Source organism: Malaclemys terrapin, chromosome 4 (genome assembly GCF_027887155.1).
Source record: "Malaclemys terrapin pileata isolate rMalTer1 chromosome 4, rMalTer1.hap1, whole genome shotgun sequence".
Lineage (NCBI taxonomy): Eukaryota > Metazoa > Chordata > Testudines > Emydidae > Malaclemys > Malaclemys terrapin.
Window position 1 is genome coordinate 145,904,077 of NC_071508.1, and position 19,718 is coordinate 145,923,794.

At 49.7% G+C, this 19,718-nt stretch overlaps 1 protein-coding gene across 1 annotated transcript; it reads right to left on the bottom strand.

Annotated features, from left to right (window-relative positions):
• Positions 1-4,217: 4,217 nt before the first annotated feature.
• On the bottom strand, positions 4,218-18,225 carry PTGDR (prostaglandin D2 receptor). The gene is made up of 2 exons (XM_054028530.1): positions 16,691-18,225; positions 4,218-7,145 (listed from the first exon to the last, which is right to left on the bottom strand). The coding sequence occupies exons 1-2, from the start codon at positions 17,507-17,509 to the stop codon at positions 6,948-6,950; spliced, it is 1,017 nt and encodes a 338-aa protein (XP_053884505.1). The 5' UTR covers positions 17,510-18,225; the 3' UTR covers positions 4,218-6,947.
• Positions 18,226-19,718: the final 1,493 nt, after the last annotated feature.

Sequence of the window (19,718 nt, forward strand, 5' to 3'; positions counted from 1 at the left end):
TCCAGTTGGTCATGCAGTCCATATGAAGGAAATCTATGACAACATGAAACAACTTTGGAGGTGCATAAACTATGACCAACATCAGTGGCAGCTTTGTGGCGATTTGAAGATTGTTGCTCTCTTGCTTGGTCTGCAGACTGGATACACAAAGTATTGCTGTTTTCTCTGTGAATGGGATAGTCGTACAAGAGATTCCCACAACATCAAGAAAGATTGGCCACTCTGACAGTCATTGGAGCCTGGGAGGAAAAGTGTTCAGCATCCACCACTTGTTGAATCAAGGAAGATTTTGTTACCACCCTTACACATCAAGCTGGGTCTGATGAAGAACTTTGTCAAGGCCATTGACAAAACACAAGCAGCTTTCAAGTACCTCCATGGAAAATTTCCAAGGTTAAGTGAAGCTAAGATAAAGGAAGGTGTCTTTGTTGGTCCTCAGATTCGTGAACTTCTTTGAGATGATGCATTTGACCGTGCACTGCGTGGCAAGGAAAAGACGGCATGGAAAGCCTTCCAGTTAGTGGCAATAAAGTTTCTCGGAAACAACAAGGCAGACAACTACAGGTTGTTGGTGGAAAACCTCCTCAAGGCATACAAAAGCCTTGGTTGCAACATGTCACTAAAGATACATTTTTTGCACTCTCATCTAGATTTTTTTCCACCGAACTGCGGAGCAGTGAGCAACGAGCACGGCGAGCGATTTCACCAGGACATTGCAACAATGGAGAAACGCTATCAGGGCAAATGGAGCCCATCGATGCTTGCAGACTATTGCTGGACAGTGACAAGAGATGCTCCATTTAATGAATACAAGAGACAAGCCAAGAAGTGCCGAGTAGACACTGAATAGGAGTAAACTATGTACATAATAGTTTTTTGCCTTTTGTTTCATAATAAATTTTATTTATATAACCCTTTTGCTGATTTTTAAAGTGTTACAGAAACAGGACAGGTGAAATATTATCATGTAAAGCAACCACAAACACATGAAAAGACCTAGGTTTACAATTTATGATTAAAACTCTACTATCTACACAATATACATAGACATAAAATGTAAAAACTTAAATATCTTAGAAACAGTAGCCAATCAGTTGTTTTAATTGTCATATTTGAATTCAGCACATCAAAATACATAATAAATAGCACATTTTATCTCTGAAGCCGACGACTTCTCAAAAATTGTAGACCAGTGTTTTTCCCAAGTTTTGGGTAGTAAAAAGTTGCTCTGGACTGAAACTCTATGCCCCAGGATTCCAGCTAGACTGGAGTTTTATGGCTGATAACTAAGACTGCGATTCTGTCTTGGAGGTCTCGGATTCCGTGACTTTTCCACAACCGCTGCTGGAGTGGCCCCAGGGCCAGCTGGACTGGCTACTGCTGGCCCTGGGGAGCACCCCGAACAGTGGCTGGTGCGGCTGGCGCCACTGGCCCTGGGGACCACCCGATCAGCAGCCGTCCCAGGTGCGGCCAAAGCAGTGGCCCGGGGGCGGCCCTGGAGGCCATCGGGAGAGTGGTCCCTAGGGGCCTCGGAGCAGCGGGCCACCGGGGCTAGTCAGCCCCCACCGCTGGAGCAAGGCCCCCCCCCCCAGAGCAGAGGGGCCCAATAGCAGAGATTTAGTAATGGGTATTTATAGGAAAGGTCATGGGCAATAAACAAAAATTCACGACCTCTCCATGACTTTTCCTATAAATACCCATGACTAGATCTTAGCCTTACTGATCACCTCTGGTAGTAGGCATTTATAAATAAAGGTCTGACCTAAGTAGGCCAGGATTTCATTCACACCACGAGCTCAGTTGGCAGAGCATCAGGCTTTTAATCTGAGGGTCCAAGGTTCAACTCCCTGGTCAGGTGATTAACTATTCACTAATATCTTAAAAATCTGTCTCTTTGGAGTCCTCTTTACTGTTACATTTTTAGAGCATCTTGTAGCAGGAAGGACTGTACCCCGTGGTGCCCAACCTTACAAACCCTTCCTACTGATCACAGTGTTTATTGCTGTACAGAGGCCCACAGATTTCAATGAAACTAGAAACACTATACTTGACGGGTTTGCAGGATCCACTCCTATTTCACCAATTGGTGAAATGCTGCCACCTGTAGGATGGAATGCGAGAGACCAGAGTGATTTTAGGAATGAGCTACAACATTCAGCAAAAAGAACAGGAGTACTTGTGGCACCTTAGAGACTAACACATTTATTTGAGCATAAGCTTTCGTGGGCTACAGCCCACTTCATTGGATGCATCGAATGGAACATACAGGAAGGAGATATATATACGTACAGAACATGAAAAGGTGGAAGTAGCCATATCAACTCTAAGAGCCTAATTAATTAAGATGAGCTATTAGCAGGAGAAAAAAAAACTTTTGTAGTGATAATCAAGATGGCCCATTTCAGACAGTTGACAAGAGGTGTGAGGATACTTAACACTTCTTGTCAACTGTCTGAAATGGGCCATCTTGTTCTGTATGTGTATATATATCTCCTTACTATATGTTCCATTCCATGCATCCGATGAAGTGGGCTGTAGCCCACAAAAGCTTATGCCCAAATAAATGTGTTAGTCTCTCAGGTGCCACAAGTACTCCTTGTTCTTTTTGCAGATACAGACTAACACGGCTGCTACTCTGAAACATTCAGAAAGACAACGCAACAGAGACGAGGAGTCATATGTCCAATTAAAATGCCCCTCGAGCTTCAGTGCAGAAAAAAAACCTCACTGACTTCAGTAGGAGTTTTGTCCGTGGCAGGACGGCAGTTTCTGGCCCACCTAAGTATCCTTGGCACTTTTACAATAAAACAAACTCATGGTGAATAACCCCAAACATATATCTGAACAAATGAGGAACACTTTCAGTATAGGGATAAAACCACAAGCAAGTTAAGCATGCAGTTCCAAAGCCAGTCAGCAATCAAAAGGGGTTTTAGGCCTGCTTGAAAACGAATCATTTTAAGGCAGCCCAAATTGGAAATTGTTCCAAATTCTCAGAGGGAGGGGCCTGAAGAGTTGCCTCAGAGCACATCAATTGGATCAGCCCTGCCAGGCAAGATAGGCCGGGAGATGTCTCGTTTGTGAATCCCGACGGGCTTAGCCGAGTCCTGGGTATCAGAACTTAGGCAGCTGAGTGCGTGCCCACCGGCAGAGTTTTAGGGGACTTTTGTCAACAGGAACATAGGCACATAGGGGGTTAAGCGACAGCTGCGCTGGGGGTGTTTTGATGATCGACATTTTGGACTTAGGCAGCTAAACTAGCAGGTAGGTGCCTAAATCCTTTTGTAGACCTAGTCCTCATTCCCTTTGTGCCACAGTTCCCCATCTGTAAAATGGGGATCATGGCATTGGCCTACCTCACAAGGGTGTTGTGAGGGTGAATACATTACACTGTCAAGCGCTTGGAGCCGATGGTGATAGGGGCCATCTAAATACCTGAGATAGAGAGCGGTCCCTAACTCCATACTCCCGCACCCAAATAAAGAGCCAGATTTTCAAGTGGGCAGAGCACCTACAGGTCCCCGGGAAGTCAGTTAAAGGCAGCGGGTGCCCAGCACCTCTGAAAACCAGCCGGTTTATTTCGGTGTCTAAATCTGGATTTAGGGACCTACCCTTACTTTAGCACCCCAACTTTGAAAATGCTGGCCTACGTTTACACTCCTGCTTTGAAAGAAGTCCCACAGGTAGGGCCCTACCAATTTCATGGCCGTGAAAAACGTGTCATGGGCCATGAAATAAGCCCTTCCCCGTGAAATCTGATATCCTCCGTGCTGCTGGGGGCTCCTAGCTGCAATTCCCAGCCAGGCTGGGGAGAGATAGGACTTGTCCTTCCTCTGCACGGCCGCTCCTGGGGAGAGATCAGATCCACCTCCGGGCACCTTTTGGATTGGGACCCCCCATTACAACACTGTGAAATTTCAGATGTAAGCATCTAAAAACGTGACATTGACCAATTAAAACCCCTCTGGTCGTGAAATTGATCAAACTGGACCGTGAATTTGGTAGGGCGCTGCTCATAGGTCTTTGAGTACCTCTGGTTTGTCTCTTCTAACGCCACGCAAGCACGGGAAGGAAAATGCCAGATCGCTGAGTGACCCATCTACTCCAGTATCATGATTCTGGCAATGGCTTTTATCAGACACATCAGAGGAAAATAAGAAACCCGCAGTGTACAATTAACAGATAATTGGTCCATTGGAGAAGCTTGTTCCTAATCCCAGGCAGTTTAGTAGTTGGCAGATCCCCTGAAGCAAAATGGTTTATATCCCTTATCTAATGTAACTGTGGATGTATTTCCTTTAATCATTTCTAAATCCACTAGGGCTCGCCGTCTCTATTCTGGGGCACGGGTTTAGCATTTACTCAGAGGGAAAAGTACCACCTGAAGAGGGCTTGTCTACAACAGTGTTTCCTGACCCGCCAGTGGGGTGTGGGTAGGTTCTAGCTGGGTCACCATCAGGGCTGGATTATCTCATCACTGGGCCCTAGACAAACATAGACTTTCTTCCAGCCTGGGGTGGAGGGGAGGCCTCGGAAGTCTCCTGCTGAAATGCACGCCAAGAGCAATCTTTCGTAGACTATGGGAATGTGACAAGTCTTCCCCAGCCTGTTGTGAAACAGCTACATCAAGTTTCTTCTCTTAAGGTACAAAGTTTCACAATAAATATTTGCACAGGTTTTTTCCTTGTAAAAACTCTCACTCCAGCCCAGATATAGCAGAATAAATATCACATGATACGACAGTAAACCTGACTGCACCTGTGTCTAGATTAGCCGAGTAAACACAGATTGAAACACACCCTTTACCAGACAGGTACCACAATAATACCTGTGTGGTCTCATGTTCTAAATATTCCTGTAAGGCTGTTTCTGTCTTTGATACATGTATGTAACTTGCATCAGGATTAATGGCAGTTATACATGTGACACGGGAGGAGACCAAACCTCAGTTTAAATGACCTTTTTGTTCTCACAGCTGCTCCCATTTTGAACATTTGGGCCTTTTCTCATAAAATTGCTGCTTATTTTAAGAAGATAAGAATGGCCATACTGGGTCAGACCAAAGGTCCATCTAGCCCCATATCCTGTCTTCCGACAGCGGCCAATGCCAGGTGCTTCAGAGGGAATGAACAGAACAGGTAATCATCAGGTGATTTTGCCAAACAGATAGTATTAAAATAATTGCAGTGAGCCAACTAGCTATTGGACTGATATGACCCGAACTGTCAAGGTTGTACTATACCTTGGAGAGGGCCCCTCTAAAATGCATCAGGTAAGAACAATAATTCCCAGCCGGGTCGAATAAACTTCCATCGTTAAAGCAAAAGATCAGTGATGTTTGTTTACCAAACAATGGAAATCACGAACTAGGTATAAATCTCAATGATGGCTAAAGAATAATTTATTGAACAAACCGTACAATGCAACATGATGTTGCTTTCTAAAATATATTTTTCAGCCTTTGTTTGTCCCCAATGAATAGTTAAAGCACTTGAACAGTTGTAGTATATAAATGTAAATGCATAACTCCACTGCAAGCCTGATTACTGTCTTAAGACCCAACCTGGCAAAGATTTACCTCCCTGCGTAACTTTATTCACGGACTATTCAGAAGAGCAAAGTTAAGTTAAGTTGGGTTGGGATGGGATGGGATAGCTCAGTGGTTTGAGCATTGGCCTGCTAAACCCAGGGTTGTGAATTCAATCCTTAAGGGGGCCATTTAGGGATCTGGGGCAAAAATCTGTCTGGGGATTGGTCCTGCTTTGAGTAGGGGGTTGGACTAGATGACCTCCTGAGGTCCCTTCCAACCCTGATATTCTATGATACACTCATGGGGTAGATTTCTGCAGGTTCCCTTGGGGCCGGGTACTGCAGGAGTTCTGCACATAGGACTCCCCTTGTCTCTACCACCAGAACGAGTTCTCTGTGCAAATCTAAGGCAGGAGAAAGGGCTCGTCTTCCACTGCAGAGCGTTATCTACTAGCCCCAGCGAGAGCCGTCCCACTGCAAAACAACACTCCAGCAGCACAGAGCCTTTGTATTAGCAGCCCCTAATAGCTTAATCCCCACGGCATTACTAGCTTGAATGGGAGCAGCACTGGAGGGTCAGGCCCTCCCCCCCCTCGCCTGTGTTCAAGCGCTCAGGCTAGAGGTTTGTGTGTGTGCGCGTGGAGTTGGGGCTGCACTCGAGTTATACCTGGAGCTGACACGACAGTGCAGACAAGCCCATAGAATCATTACTGCTGGGTCTGACGCTGTATGTACTGTGCGTTGGATACTATCTGGCTACTGGATGACAAGATCGATTTATTGGGGTGGGGAGGCAGCTACAAGAAACTACACACGGCTTTTATTTCTTTTTCAAATGAAGAGTTTTATTTTTCCCTATCAGACTTTGGTGATTCCTGATTTAGGCCTTGATCCTCCAAGCGGATCCCTGTGGGTAGACACGTCTGTCTGCCTGCAGCCTGTTGAAATCAATGGGAAACCCCAAAGGCAACGGGCCCCATCTTGCAGGATTGGGGCCGTACTCTGATAGGAGTGGTGAATCGGGCGGGCCCGAAGATCAGAGAGCAGCACTTTATACCACAAACATATTCTTTTTACAAAGTTCTCTGGGTAGCGGAGCGCTGTCACTTCGTAAGATTCACTGTTACTCACATGACCACAAACTTTCAGTTCCAGTCTGTGCCAGGAAAGGCAAAAATGCAATAACGGAGGAATGCTTCTTCTCTGTGCAGCATGTCCGCAGCAGAACGGCTAAGGCACTTAACCTTCCCCGCAATACATTCTTATATTTTCTTACAGTGTTTCTAGAAGAGCCACAACATTGGCATAATTAGTGCGATCGGTTTGATTATGTAAACAATTCCTGGAACAATATTCCTTCGATTCGAGTTATCAAAGAAAGCAGAAAGCTCTTCACTGCTGCAGCTTCAGTGCCTAGTTCATAACAGCTGAGGCGTCGCGGCTTTTTTAGAATTCAGTCTTCTGCAAACCCTATGAAGGAACTTGCGAAAAACGGATGTCCTGAAAATGATGAACACCCAGGGGTCCACGATGGAGTTCACAGATAGAAACCTCAGGGCCGTCAGGTCTGCCTTTTCATCAAGGTTAGTGGCAAACGCTCCGACATAAGCACGGATCTGTTTGAAATAAAAAGATCTGATTATAAAAGCTGAGCGCTGGCAATAAAGTAGAGCACTTCTGGAGTAAACTCCCTACATTCAATTATTGTACTCGATTGCTTTCCAGCACGGAATCGGCACATGTTTCGTTCTGAGATTGCGCTTCGCTTAGATTGACATCAAGCTTAACTAAAACCAACCGGGTAGGCAGATGAATCAGTCAGTAACCAATCTGGGATCAGGCAACAAAATAATCGTTTCTGAGCACGTAATTACACTTCATGGGCCAGATCCCCATCTAGTGATAGGGCTATGCCCAGTGGTTCCAATTGAGGATCTGGTCCTATACGTTTTAGTTGTTTAACAACTTACAAACTCAGTAGCTGGTGTGCAAGTGAGCACAGGAGTGTGCCCAGCGGATTATAGTTAAGGTACACGGGGCTAGCTTTGAAGGCTAACACAGATGGGTTTTGATAAACTAAATGTTTCATGAGGAAAACAGCCTGATTTTGATCTCTGTTGCACATGACTGGTGCCACAGAAATCAGTGGTGTTGCACTGGCAGGAGATAAGAAGGGGGCCCATATTTCTGGCTGTGTGCTGGCAACTAATCAGTGCCCCCATTCAATCTCTAGTCCAGGCCCTGGTGTCATATAATAGAATATCAGGATTGGAAGGGACCTCAGGAGGTTATCTAGTCCAACCCCCTGCTCAAAGCAGGACCAATCCCCAGACAGATTTTTACCCCAGTTTCCTAAATGGCCCCCTCAAGGATTGAACTCACAACTCTGGGTTTAGCAGGCCAATGCTCAAACCACTGAGCTATCCCTCCCCCCCTCCAAGTCACGGGCCTTGGATGTCATCAGCAGACACACAGATCTGAGAGGACGGGTTTGCCCTTCCTACGTGAACGCACTTTTGTGCCAAATTAAAGGACGTGTAAAGGCTGCTTCCTAAGATGGAAATAAACTGGTTTCTCCAAACTATCTGTGCCTCAGTTTCCCCAGGCTAGATCCACAGCTGGGGTGAGCTGGGGAGGGCAAGGCGGCTCTAAGCAACCTTTGCATTCCTCTGATCCTGGCGCCGCCAGGAAACACAGCAGTCCCCAGCATAACTAAAGGCAACATTAAGGAAGGCTCCAGGTAACAGCCGCTGGAGCAGTCCCCTGAGGAGAGCTCTTCTGCCCAAGGATCAGGCAGCGTGCTGTGTGCTCTGACACGTGCCCCACCTGGGTGAGGGGAGTGGGTGACGTGCAGTCAGCTACACTCGCTTTATACCATCCTGGGATTTCCCTGGATCAGGGATCCCCGGCAGCGCAGTGCAAAGCAGCTGATGGGCTACACCATGATGGTGGGAAGAGACAGCGCCTCAAAGCATTTGATTTGCCCCTGGCTGTCCCTGCCTTGGCTCATTCCAGGTAACCTGGTTCTGATCCTTGCCTTTGGCACTGACCACCCCTGGGGCTCGGCCCGACTCCTGCGCTGACTCCAGGGCTTAATTTGTGCCAGGGCGTGTGAGGGCTGAGCCCTGGCGCCTCTAGTCTTGGCAGATCATAGCCCCAGCCCCTTTGGGCTTGCTGCCAACAGCTGGGCGGCACTGCCACATCCCGGTCCTGTGACACAGAGGCTGAGGATGTGAACTAGACTTTATCTGTCCCTAACATAGGGAATAACAGCACCCCATATTTGTGAAGACTTAAATGCTTGAATGAAAGGTATGATACGCCCTGATTCTCCTTTCACTTGACACTCACTTAACTCTCTTAATGTCCATCCAGTTAACTGTGATTTATTTTTCCCCTGGTGGGTGAGGAGGATCAGGCCCCATCTCTGTGAAACAGAACTACTGGGAAAGAGAACGTATAAGGAACTATTTAGTGTTAGCAAACATGGCAGATCATAGGGACGCATGGCAGCTGGGGAAGGAAACAGCCTTCTTTCTGAGGCAGCAAAAAGAGAAGTCTATGCAGCGGCAAAACCTGAGCTCAGGAATTAGGTCATCTGGAGAATCCTCTGACTAACGGGATTGCTCATGGATCAGGAAATCCCGTCGCTGGTTGCATTAAATGGCAAGGTGAGGTCCCAATCCTGCAAACACTTAGGCAATGGAAATGAGGAGGAGAGCTAGCAGCGTGTGTCTAGTCAGGTCTCTGCAGACAACTACTGGTCTGTGGGTGAACCATCTGAGAACGTTTTTGAGGGAAGAGAGCAAAACCTCGGAAAGGGGGCCTTAAACTTTGCATGTGGGCCCGACTTAGCGTTAATCCTTTCTAGGCTACGTGAGAGTGCTCGTAGAAACACTTTCTGCAAGAGTTCAACGAACTCTTTCCGCATATCCATCCTTAAGGTACATTTATCGTGTACACTGTGTTTATAAAAACAACCCAGTGATGTACGTGTTGAAAGAATTCATAACGATGCTTCTTGGGTCAGAGTTAAGGCTGGATTCATTTCTTCTCCCGGATGTATAAAATGTCGTGTCATCTTTGGTCTGCTTCTGTGGCATGCAACAGCTTTCTGGGCAGGCAGCTAAAATCGCTTTTTGAATTTTGATCATTGCAAAATACCTCTGTGCAAGACAGTGGCAGAATGGAGACTGCAAAGAGTCCAAATGTTGTAGTGCCTCCAATCTAGGGATTGGAATGACTGTTTTTCATTCCTACATAAATGAACATATTGGACCCGATTCTCCTCTCACTGACATGGGTGTAAATCAGGAGTAACTCCACTGAAATCAATGGAACAACACTGGTGGAAAATCGGTGTGAAAGAAAAATGAAGCCTATTATTTTGAGACTTTCCTTTAATGTACCTATTCCATAATCGTATATGTGCTGGGTTTTATATGCAGTGGTGTTGTAGACATGTCGGTCCCAGGATATTAGCGAGACAAGGGGAATGAAGGGACATCTTTGACTGGACCAACTTCTGCTGGCGAGAGAGAGACACTTTCGAGCTGACACACAGCTCTTTTTCGGGTCTGTGTAGCTGGAAAGTTTGTCTCTCTCACCAACAGAAGTTGGCCCAACAAAAGATATCACCTCACCCACCTTGTCTCTGTTGTGTTTATAGTAACTAAAGATTTGCAACGTTGAATGATTTGAAACTTAAATGTTGCTTTAAAAAAAATACACTCCATTTTTACTATGAAGTCATCATCTCCAAAAATTACCGGTTTTTGCAAAATGTTTTAGTATTACGATAATTACTATGCAGTAAGAGTGCCCCCTTGTGGACACAGTAATGTATCACCTTTGAGTTCTATTATGGTCTTAGGGCTTGTCTACGCTCCATGTGTAGACAAACCCTCAGGCACCTCAGAGTAAATCCTGGATAACTCTATTGACTTTGTTGGAGTTACGCAGAGTTTTCTGTGGCATAAATGTGATCAGAATCAGGTAGAACTGGTGTGACGAAGTGGGGGTTTTTCTTGTTTTCTGTGGAGTTTCAATGGTTTGCATGTGGAGGGGGTGGGACCCAGTTTCCCTGGGTGTTACTGGTTTAACGAGGTGAGGGGAGAGGGAGTGTGTTTTGCAGAAGACCGGACAGAGGACTCGGGGACCCAGCCGATGGCCGGGAGGATGGATACCCCAGCGACCGGTGACCTGGCGACCTGGTGACCCGGAGGCCCAGCTGAGGAGACGCAGCCGGTTCTGGCCAGTGGGCGGACAATGGGCTGCAGAGTGAGGACCCAGTGACCTAACCAGCCGGTTCCAGCCAGAGGACAGAAGCGAGGAGAGGAGGCCCCGGTTTACAACCCTGTTTACCTGGAGAGAAGACAATGGACAGAGGCGGGGCCTGGGGCCGGTGATCTCAGATGCCCAGCTGGGAGCAGGGGGGCTCTGGGCTGGAGAGGGGGAGCAGGCAGAGCCCACCTAGATGCAGAGAGACTGGGATGTGCTGGGCTGAGGGAGGCCAGGCCTGAGGCCCTGAGAGTTTCCTGTGCTGTGTTCAACTCTCAATAAACCCTTCTGTTTCATGCTGGCTGAGAGTCACTCCGGTCTAGAGAACAGGGTGGCATCAACCCCTTTGGGGGTGGAGGCCCGGGGGGTCCAGAGCAAGTGGACTCCCCGAGGGGGCCCACGGTGAGAAACAGGTGTGCTAGGGCTCTGAGAGGTGCGGATCCAGGAGGTGGAGGGGCCTGACCCCGAGAGAGAGTGGACCTCCGAGAAGGGCTGTCTCACTAAAAGGGGCACCCCCCACGGACCACACGGGGCCAAGGGTGGGCACGATCTGTGAGTCCGTGACAACTGGACTGGAGGCTGGAATCATAATCTAGGGACAGATTTTTAAAGGCATTTGGATGCAGAGAGGCACCTAAGTGAGATTTTTTTCAAAGGTGCCTAGCTCTCACTGAGAATTAGGTGCCTAATGGTACAGATGGGTGTCTAAATATCTTTAAAGTCTGGTGTCATTTTGTTTTACTTTGCAGAGGCATGTGATTTCCTGCTGAGATGCAGAAGTGTAGTGTAGAAGGGATACACAGAAGGGGATTAGATTCTAAAAAAGCCCTTCTAACCCTGTGGGTCTATGATTCTAAGTACTTAGACTGTAAATTCTTTGGGCAGAGATTTGTCTTTTTCTGTGTTTGTGCAGCACCTAGCACATTTGTAGGCCCTGGCCCATGACTACAGCTCCTAGGAACGACCACAAAACAAATAAATAATAATAATGGAAAGTGGGTGAAAAAAATTAAAACACATGTAAACACATGAGAGCGTATGCGCTCCCCAAAGTGCTTCTTTGGCTTAGTTTGGGTGTGCGGTGTTGACTTTCCCTTGTAAATTTAATAATCACTATTTACGTGAAACAGACACTGCCCACTTTTTACTTTCACTAGATTCAGGGTCATGTTCTATTTCTTTAGTCACTGTTCAGATTGAAGGAGAGATTATGGTATTTTTGTGCAGCTCAGGGGCTTTATCTTCTTTGCCCAGAGACCGCTAAAATTTCTCCGACAACTTGGATCCTGGGGTCATAACAATCCTTTGGAGAAGAATGTTTTTTCCCCTTTGCAATGCACAGGTATTTTAAAAACAAAACTCCTGAACTCTCTTACAAGATCTTTATCCCACCTGTATTATTCAGCTGGAAAATTACCAGTGGGTATCCGTGCAACATCACATTGTATATTTGTCTCTTTTTCTAAAAAAGGATAGGATAGGAAAGTCCATATACAAATACAGCACTTAACCACTAGTTTCAGAGTAACAGCCGTGTTAGTCTGTATCCGCAAAAAGAAGAACAGGAGTACTTGTGGCACCTTAGAGACTTATTAAATTTGTTAGTCTCTAAGGTGCCACAAGTACTCCTGTTCTTCTTTTCACTTAACCACTGTTTATTGTCTTGGAGAACCACTATAAATGTATCTATTAAAAACCCCACTGAAAGGTTTTCCCATTAACAGGCTAACACAAGACCACAAAAGCAATGATGTTGACAATTAGGGTCTAACACCACCCAGACCCGTTGATAAGGAGATAGGGCATTCTGCATAGGCTTTGGAAGATCCTCAACTGGGCGTTTTCTCCCTTTTGTGGTCTTAGCAAACCTTTAACGTTCTTTGTGTTGAGTTCATTTCAATTTTCTAGGTAAAAACATTTGGGGCATACAGTGAATCTGAAAAGAGAACTGAGGAATACGATACCCAGGCTATGAAATATGTGTCCTATTTTCTGTAGCCGCTGTGTAGTGGAGGTGCAGCGTATTCACTTCTGAACGTGAGATATAAAAGCTGGTATCCTTGGCTGATTAACAGCCTTGTCAATGGGGTATATGCTTTTGGATGCCTATTTACGTTGCCCCAGCTGTTTGTGGATTATAAGATCAGTTCCGATACTCTGTCTGAACTTGCACAGGAGTACATGGCATATGTGATATAGCCAGGTTCCAGAATGTAGTTTGGGTGCTAAAAGATGCGTCTCTGCACATCCTAAACTTTAGTCTGACGTATGTAGCGAAATCTAATTGGCTGACTAAACTGGATCACGGCTCATGCAAAGTGGCATCACATCCCCTCTCCCCAAAAATATATTAACTTTTTGGCTGGTCAAAAAAATTGTTATGCATGATAGGTAACAACCCATTCTCTCAAGCACAATGCTCCTTTTGTTTTTAAAATAATGGTTTCCTTCAAAACCTGTAGCGTGAAACAAAAGGGCTAATGATTACCTGCAAAATTATGCTTTAAAAAAAAAAGAAACCTCTCTGAGCTAAAGAGGGGTGACTGGCACGGGAGGTGGGTGAAGCATACCAAAATCTACCAGATTGTATTTCCACCCACATAAAAGCTTCTAAAATTGTGTATATGGTTTGTTTCTTTGGCATCTTTTCCTCCAAATTCAGCCCCTAAGTCTCTCTTTGTGGTTAAGATCTCACATTTGATTAGTTTTGATTTTGTAGCTGGAAATCACTGACAAAGAAATTTTGAATATTGAGATGTCCTTAACTGCACTAATGGGCACCACTAAAGTAACTGCATTTTGATTTAATGGCTTTTTTCCCTCCAAACCATACTTTCATATATACAACAGTGTTAAGATAAGTGATGGATCTGGATGAGATAGGTTACTGAATTAAGCCAGTTTTCAGAGTACTTTCACATTTACACAAGTGAAGCTGTGGATAGAAAATAAGGGCTTGATCATTTAAATCCATATGGTCCTGAGTAGTAACCCTACTCATATGAATAATGCCAGAAGAAAAGCCGGACTGGGTCAGACCAATGGTCCATCTAGCACAGTATCCAGTCTTCAGGGCCGGCGCTTCCTAAGGCGCCAGGATTTGGGGGGGCAATTCGGCGGTGGGGGGTCCTTCCGCGCTCCAGGTCTTCGGCGGCAATTCTGCAGTGGGTCCTTCATTCGCTCCGGGACCCGCCGCCGAAGTGCCCCGAAGACCGGGAGCGTGGAAGGACCCCCCGCCGCAGAATTGACGATTACAACCGGGAGCGCGGAAGGACCCCCCCGCCGCAGAATTGCCGATGACAACCAGGAGCGCGGAAGGATCCCCGCCTAGGCTGCCAAAAACCCTGGCGCTGCTCCTGCCAGTCTTCCAACAGTGGCCTGTGCCCGATGCTTCAGAAGGAATGAACAGAACAGGGCAACTTCTCGAGTGATCCATCCCCTGTCGTCTAATCCCAGCTTCTGGGAGTCAAAGGTTTAGGGACAGCCAAAACATGAGTGACCCTAAACCCCATTGCAGTATATGGGAGCACTCACACGAGTAACCTAATGCATAACTAATGAGGGGTCCTTGTGGCACCTTAGAGACTAACAAATGTATTTGGGCATAAGCTTTCGTGGGCTAGAACCCACTTCATCAGATGCATGGATTGGAAAATACAGGAGCAAGTATAAATACATGAAAAGATGTGAGTTGCCTTACCAAGTGTGAGGTCAGTCTAATGAGACAAATCAATTAACAGCAGGATACCAAGGGAGGAAAAATCACTTCTGAAGTGGTAAGGAGAGTGGCCCATTTCATAACTGTTTGCAGGAATAGTTCTTAAGTTAGCACAGCCAACTTTCTTCTGTGAAACGCTACATGTTAATACGAAGTTCAGAGTGTTATCCAGTGCTGGAGACACGGATCAATAAAATGGATAATGTTTTAGAGAAAAAAGGACATGAAAACCTCCCTCGCATAAGAAATCAGGTGCATGTGAGGAGAACGTGGTAAGATTTGAGTGATTTGTGGAAGATGAATGATGCTTGATTGAAGGTTTCAGATTTTTCACAATGTTAATACATTGGGCACGTGCCTGAACAGACTCGAGTCTCCTTTAAACTGTGGGTACGGGTGGAAAAGTGACTCTGAAATACACAAACATTGGTGTTCCTTGTTGGTTGATGGACAGAAACTTTGTACTAAACTTCTCAGTGTACTCATCAAAATAGGATCTTTCTGGGGCTTAGCACAAAATCTCCCTGACCATAAGTCAGGTTGCCTTGTTTATACTTCATAGGCTATACGCAACAGTGTGATTCTGGAATGAAAGTTTTTGCTGTCAGCTTTGTTGACAGCGCCGCAGAAAAAGTGCAGCTTGCAAGAGTTGCTGTAACATGCGGTTGTTTCCAATAACTGTCTCTGAAGTGAAAGCAAGCCACTGTCTTACTGTCTGCGTCGTAATAACCATGACACAATGTAATCTGCAAGGGGTTCACCTCCTTACTTGTCCCTTGTTTTATGAGTAACTGGGGGGGTTTCTTGGTCGATTCAAACAGGCGAGACACGGAGCTTAGAGAGTAAATGGAGCAAGGAGGTGTCATTTTTAAGGTCACTGTGAGAGCATACTCACACTTTAAGAGGAGAATCTATCCGGGCACCTCGTGGTGCCCATGTCACTCTTTTTTCCCCTTCTTTGTCTGCTCTTAAGAAGTTTTTAGTGCTGGTGGAAAGGTGCTAGATTGCTCCCCCAGAAAAGGTTCAGCATGGACTGCAGAGCTGAGAGGGTAGGTCAATGTCCCTATCCACTCAGTCCTTGGTATCTGTGCTCAGACTGTCAGCAGGAGTGCCAAAGGACAGAGACTCGGTCCACCCACCCATTTCAGGTTGCGGGGAGCTAAACAATTAACCCTCCTCCGTCGCTGCTGCCCTGGTCAGCTTTCAACGGCACCCAGCGCCTTCCGCTGGTTTATCAGCCCATGTGCCTCTGTGCATCCGCCTCGCCCAAGAACAATGCCCCCAAAGTGATCAGTTCCAGAAGGCTGGTAGTGATAACAAGTTACCCGCATCCTTTTAATTAGAGCTACTGGGCCTTTATCTGCACTCGCTCCATTGCATTTGTTCACTGCAGCAAGCGTACGTACAGGGGGTTCGCCCCACTCATCCTGACCACCGCTAACACCTGGGCAGTGGTGCTAAGTTTCCAGCCCCCTTTTGCCCTCCTGAGGAATATAAAGGGGGCAGAGGAATCAGGATGGGAAATCCCAGCCATTAACATCAGCGGGGAGAGGATTTCACTCCCTAGCTTTGATCCCCTTTGTGTGGGTGTGGTGGGCAACCGCTTACCCACTGGCGCAGTTCCTTTGACTTCACGGCCCAGTGTTGGCAGGATTGGTGTGTCCCAAAACCCTGTTTGTCTGGCTGCACCTGAAAGCCCCCGCTCCAAAGGCCCCCTCGAAATAGGCCCCTTCACAACTAAGTTGCCAGGATAGATGTGATTTTAAACCCAAGTGTTCCCCAGTGGCAAACCCTGGGTGCAGAATACACCCCCGCGGGTGGAGAGGCAGGAGTGCCGTGGACCCCCTGAATGGTACACAGCGCCCCAGCCCTCCCGTTTGCCCGGTGCCCCTAGAAGCACCAGCCTCGCTGCCCAGTGCTTCCAGGCTAGGACCAGGGGTGAGGCTGGACCAAGCCAGCTCCTCGCAAGGAGGGTGTAAAGCTATACTGGGGCGAGGGGGATGTTACTCCGGCAGGACCCAAAGCCAGTGGGAAGACGGCCCTTGGGATCAGGATGGCTACAGTTACGGTGGGGCCCACGGGCCCCCTCCAGGATCGGGGCCTTAACCAATAATTGCCCCCCACCCCACCCCTCTCTCCCCAGCTCCCGGGGCCGGTACTCACGATGAGGGGCAGGGAGCAGACGGTGAAGAGGACGGTCATGAGGGCCAGCAGGACGAGATGATCCAGCTCCTCCATGCGCGGGCCGGCGGGGGCCCGGCCGGCGGTGGGGACGCTGCGGCGGTGGGAGCGGCGGGCCATGCGGTAGAGGCTGCGCATGCTGGCCAGGTTGCAGAGCCCGATGGCCAGCCCCAGCGCGCCCAGCAGGCTGGCGTAGAGCACGGAGTAGCCCCGCGCGGGGGCGCTGCCGCCGGCCATGCGGATGAAGCACCAGGTGCCCGGGCAGTACTGCACGGTGGCGCCGAAGCCCAGCAGCGGCAGGGCGCAGAAGAGGGCGCCCAGGGCGGCGGCGGCGGCCGGGGCCAGCAGGGCGGCGGCCCGGCGGCAGCGCCGCAGGTGGCGCTGGTAGAAGTAGGGGTGGCCCAGCGAGAGCCAGCACTCCAGGGCCATGGCCAGCAGCAGCAGCGTGGGCGCCAGCCCGAAGAAGGCCATGAGGAAGGCGAAGAGCTGGCACAGGCGGCCCGGCTCCCCGCCGCCCGGCCACAGCTCGCTCAGGCTCCGGTTGCGGGCGTAGGCCACCAGCACCATGGGGCTGAGCAGGCACTTGCCCAGCAGGTCGGTCACCGCCAGCCCGCTGACCAGCAGGTAGAAGGCGGAGGCCCGCGGGGGCCGCCCGCGCCGCAGCCGCTGCTGGCCCAGCAGGAAGAGGGCGAGCAGGTTCCCCAGCAGCCCGGCGCTGAACAGCAGCGAGCCGGGCAGCGCCGACTCGCCGCCCTGGATGGCGCGGCTGTCCCGGCAGCTGTACTCGGCGGCGGCGGCCATCGGGAGCGAGGGAAGAGCCCGGCCCGGCCGGGGCGCTGATCCCCGGGGAGGAGGGTCCGGGAGCTCAGCCCGCGCGGGACGGGGAGGGGAAAGCCCAGCCCCGCGGCGGGGGACCGAGGTGCCGGGCGGCTGGGGAGCGGGGGCCGGGCACGCTGCCGGGGCGGGACGGTGTCCGGGAAACGCAGCGATGGGGCGGCCAGGTGCAGCCTCGGGCGGCGGGCAGGCGCCTTAGCGGGCCCCCGGCAGAGCAGCGGCGTCCCAGGCGCTGGGGCTCCGACCCGCCCGGGAGGCGGCCGCTGCGCCCGGCTGCGGGCGAACCACGGGGCTCCGTCTCTGGCCGCCGCTCTGCCCCGGTTCCTCTGTCTCCTCGGCTCGCTGGAGCGACGGGCACCACGCGTGGCCGCGTGGCCAGCTCCAGCCGCCTTCGGACTCAGGGCGAGGTCCCGCGGGAAATCCCAGGGAAAACTCCGGGAGGTCCATGGGAGGCTTAACCAGCCCTCCCTCCCATGGCCCGATGCAGCCTCCCAGCCTCCGCTCCCCCCGTTACCCCTGTTTCTCCAGTTGTCTGGGATGTCTCCCGAGCGGCTCGGAGTAACGGGGCTGGACCGCCAGGCAGAGAATCGCCCATCCAATCAGCCTGCATGCGCGGCTTGCTCGGCTGCCTGCCACCTCCGCGGAAGGTTTCGACCCGTCTTGACACTAGGCATTTTCGCTTGCCTGTGACTTCAGCTTCCTCTTCCCCCAGGTCTCTGCTCTAGCCTGTGCGCTGTGTACATGTTTCGCTCTCGTTTTGAAGCGCGCACAGCATCGTGCCGACAGGCTGGAGAAAGCCACTAACCCGGGAGCGGAAAGTTCCCTACCACCACGTTAAGAGGAGGCGGTGGAAGGCCCCGGGGACCAACCTGTGGCCCTTGTGGTCGGAGAGAGAAACTCCGGAATATGAATTGATGCACTGATGTTTTCCAGAGTCTGCAGAAAGACAGCTCATGTGCCTCCCCTGCTGTGCATAGTTTTGCCAAGGAGTAGCTGTGTGAAATTCATAGAATCATAGAAGATTAAGGTTGGAAGAGACCTCAGAAGGTCATCTAGTCCAATCCCCTGCTCAAGGCAGGACCAACCCCAATTAAATCATCCCAGCCAGGGCTTTGTCAAGCTGGGTCTTAAAAACCTCTAAGGATGGAGATTCCACCACCTTCCTAGGTAACCCATTCCAGTGCTTCACCACCCTCCTAATAATAAGAACATAAGAATGGTTGTACTGGGTCAGACCAAAGGTCCATCCAGCCAGGGCCGGCTCTGGCTTTTTGGCTGCCCCAAACAAAACAAAACAAAACAAAAAAAACAGGGCGGCCAGAACGGCAAAGCAAAAAAAACCTGCGGCGCGTCCGGAGCGCGGGTGCAGGGGGACTGGCGGGGGGGGAGGGAGCGGGCGGGAGAGAGAGAGAAGGGGGCAGCCAGGGTTACAGCAGGGACGCTGCCACACGGCCCCTCCCGCTGCGCCGCCTCCTGCCGCCTGCCACGAGGGCTCCGCTCCGGTCGGTGGGGAGGGAAGGAAGAGGGCTGCCCTGCAGGGCGCTCTGGTTCTCCGTGCCGTCGCTCCCTACAGGGCGGCCGGAGCAGAACAAGAACACACACACACACAAAAAGCGGCCGTGCCGCCCTAGGATTGGGCAGAATGCCGCCTCCAACAATCTGCCGCCCCAAGCACCAGCTTGCTCAGCTGGTGCCTGGAGCCGGCCCTGCATCCAGCCCAGTATCCTGTCTACTGACAGTGGCCAATGCCAGGTGCCCCAGAGGGACTGAACCGAACAGGCAATGATCAAGTGATCTCTCTCCTGCCATCCATCTCCACCCTCTGACAAACAGAGGCTAGGGACACCATTCCTTACCCAGAAAAAAAAATAGTTTTTTCTAATATACAATCTAGACCTCCCCCACTGCAACTTGAGACCATTGCTCCTTGTTCTGTCACCTGCCACCACTGAGAACAGCCGAGCTCCATCCTCTTTGGAACCCCCCTTCAGGTAGTTGAAGGCTGCTATCAAATCCCCCCTCACTCTTCTCTTCTGCAGACTAAATAAGCCCAGTTCCCTCAGCCTCTCCTCGTAAGTCATGTGCCCCAGCCCCCTAATCGTTTTTGTTGTCCTCTGCTGGACTCTCCAATTTGTCCACATCCTTTCTGTAGTGGGGGGACCAAAATTGGATGCAG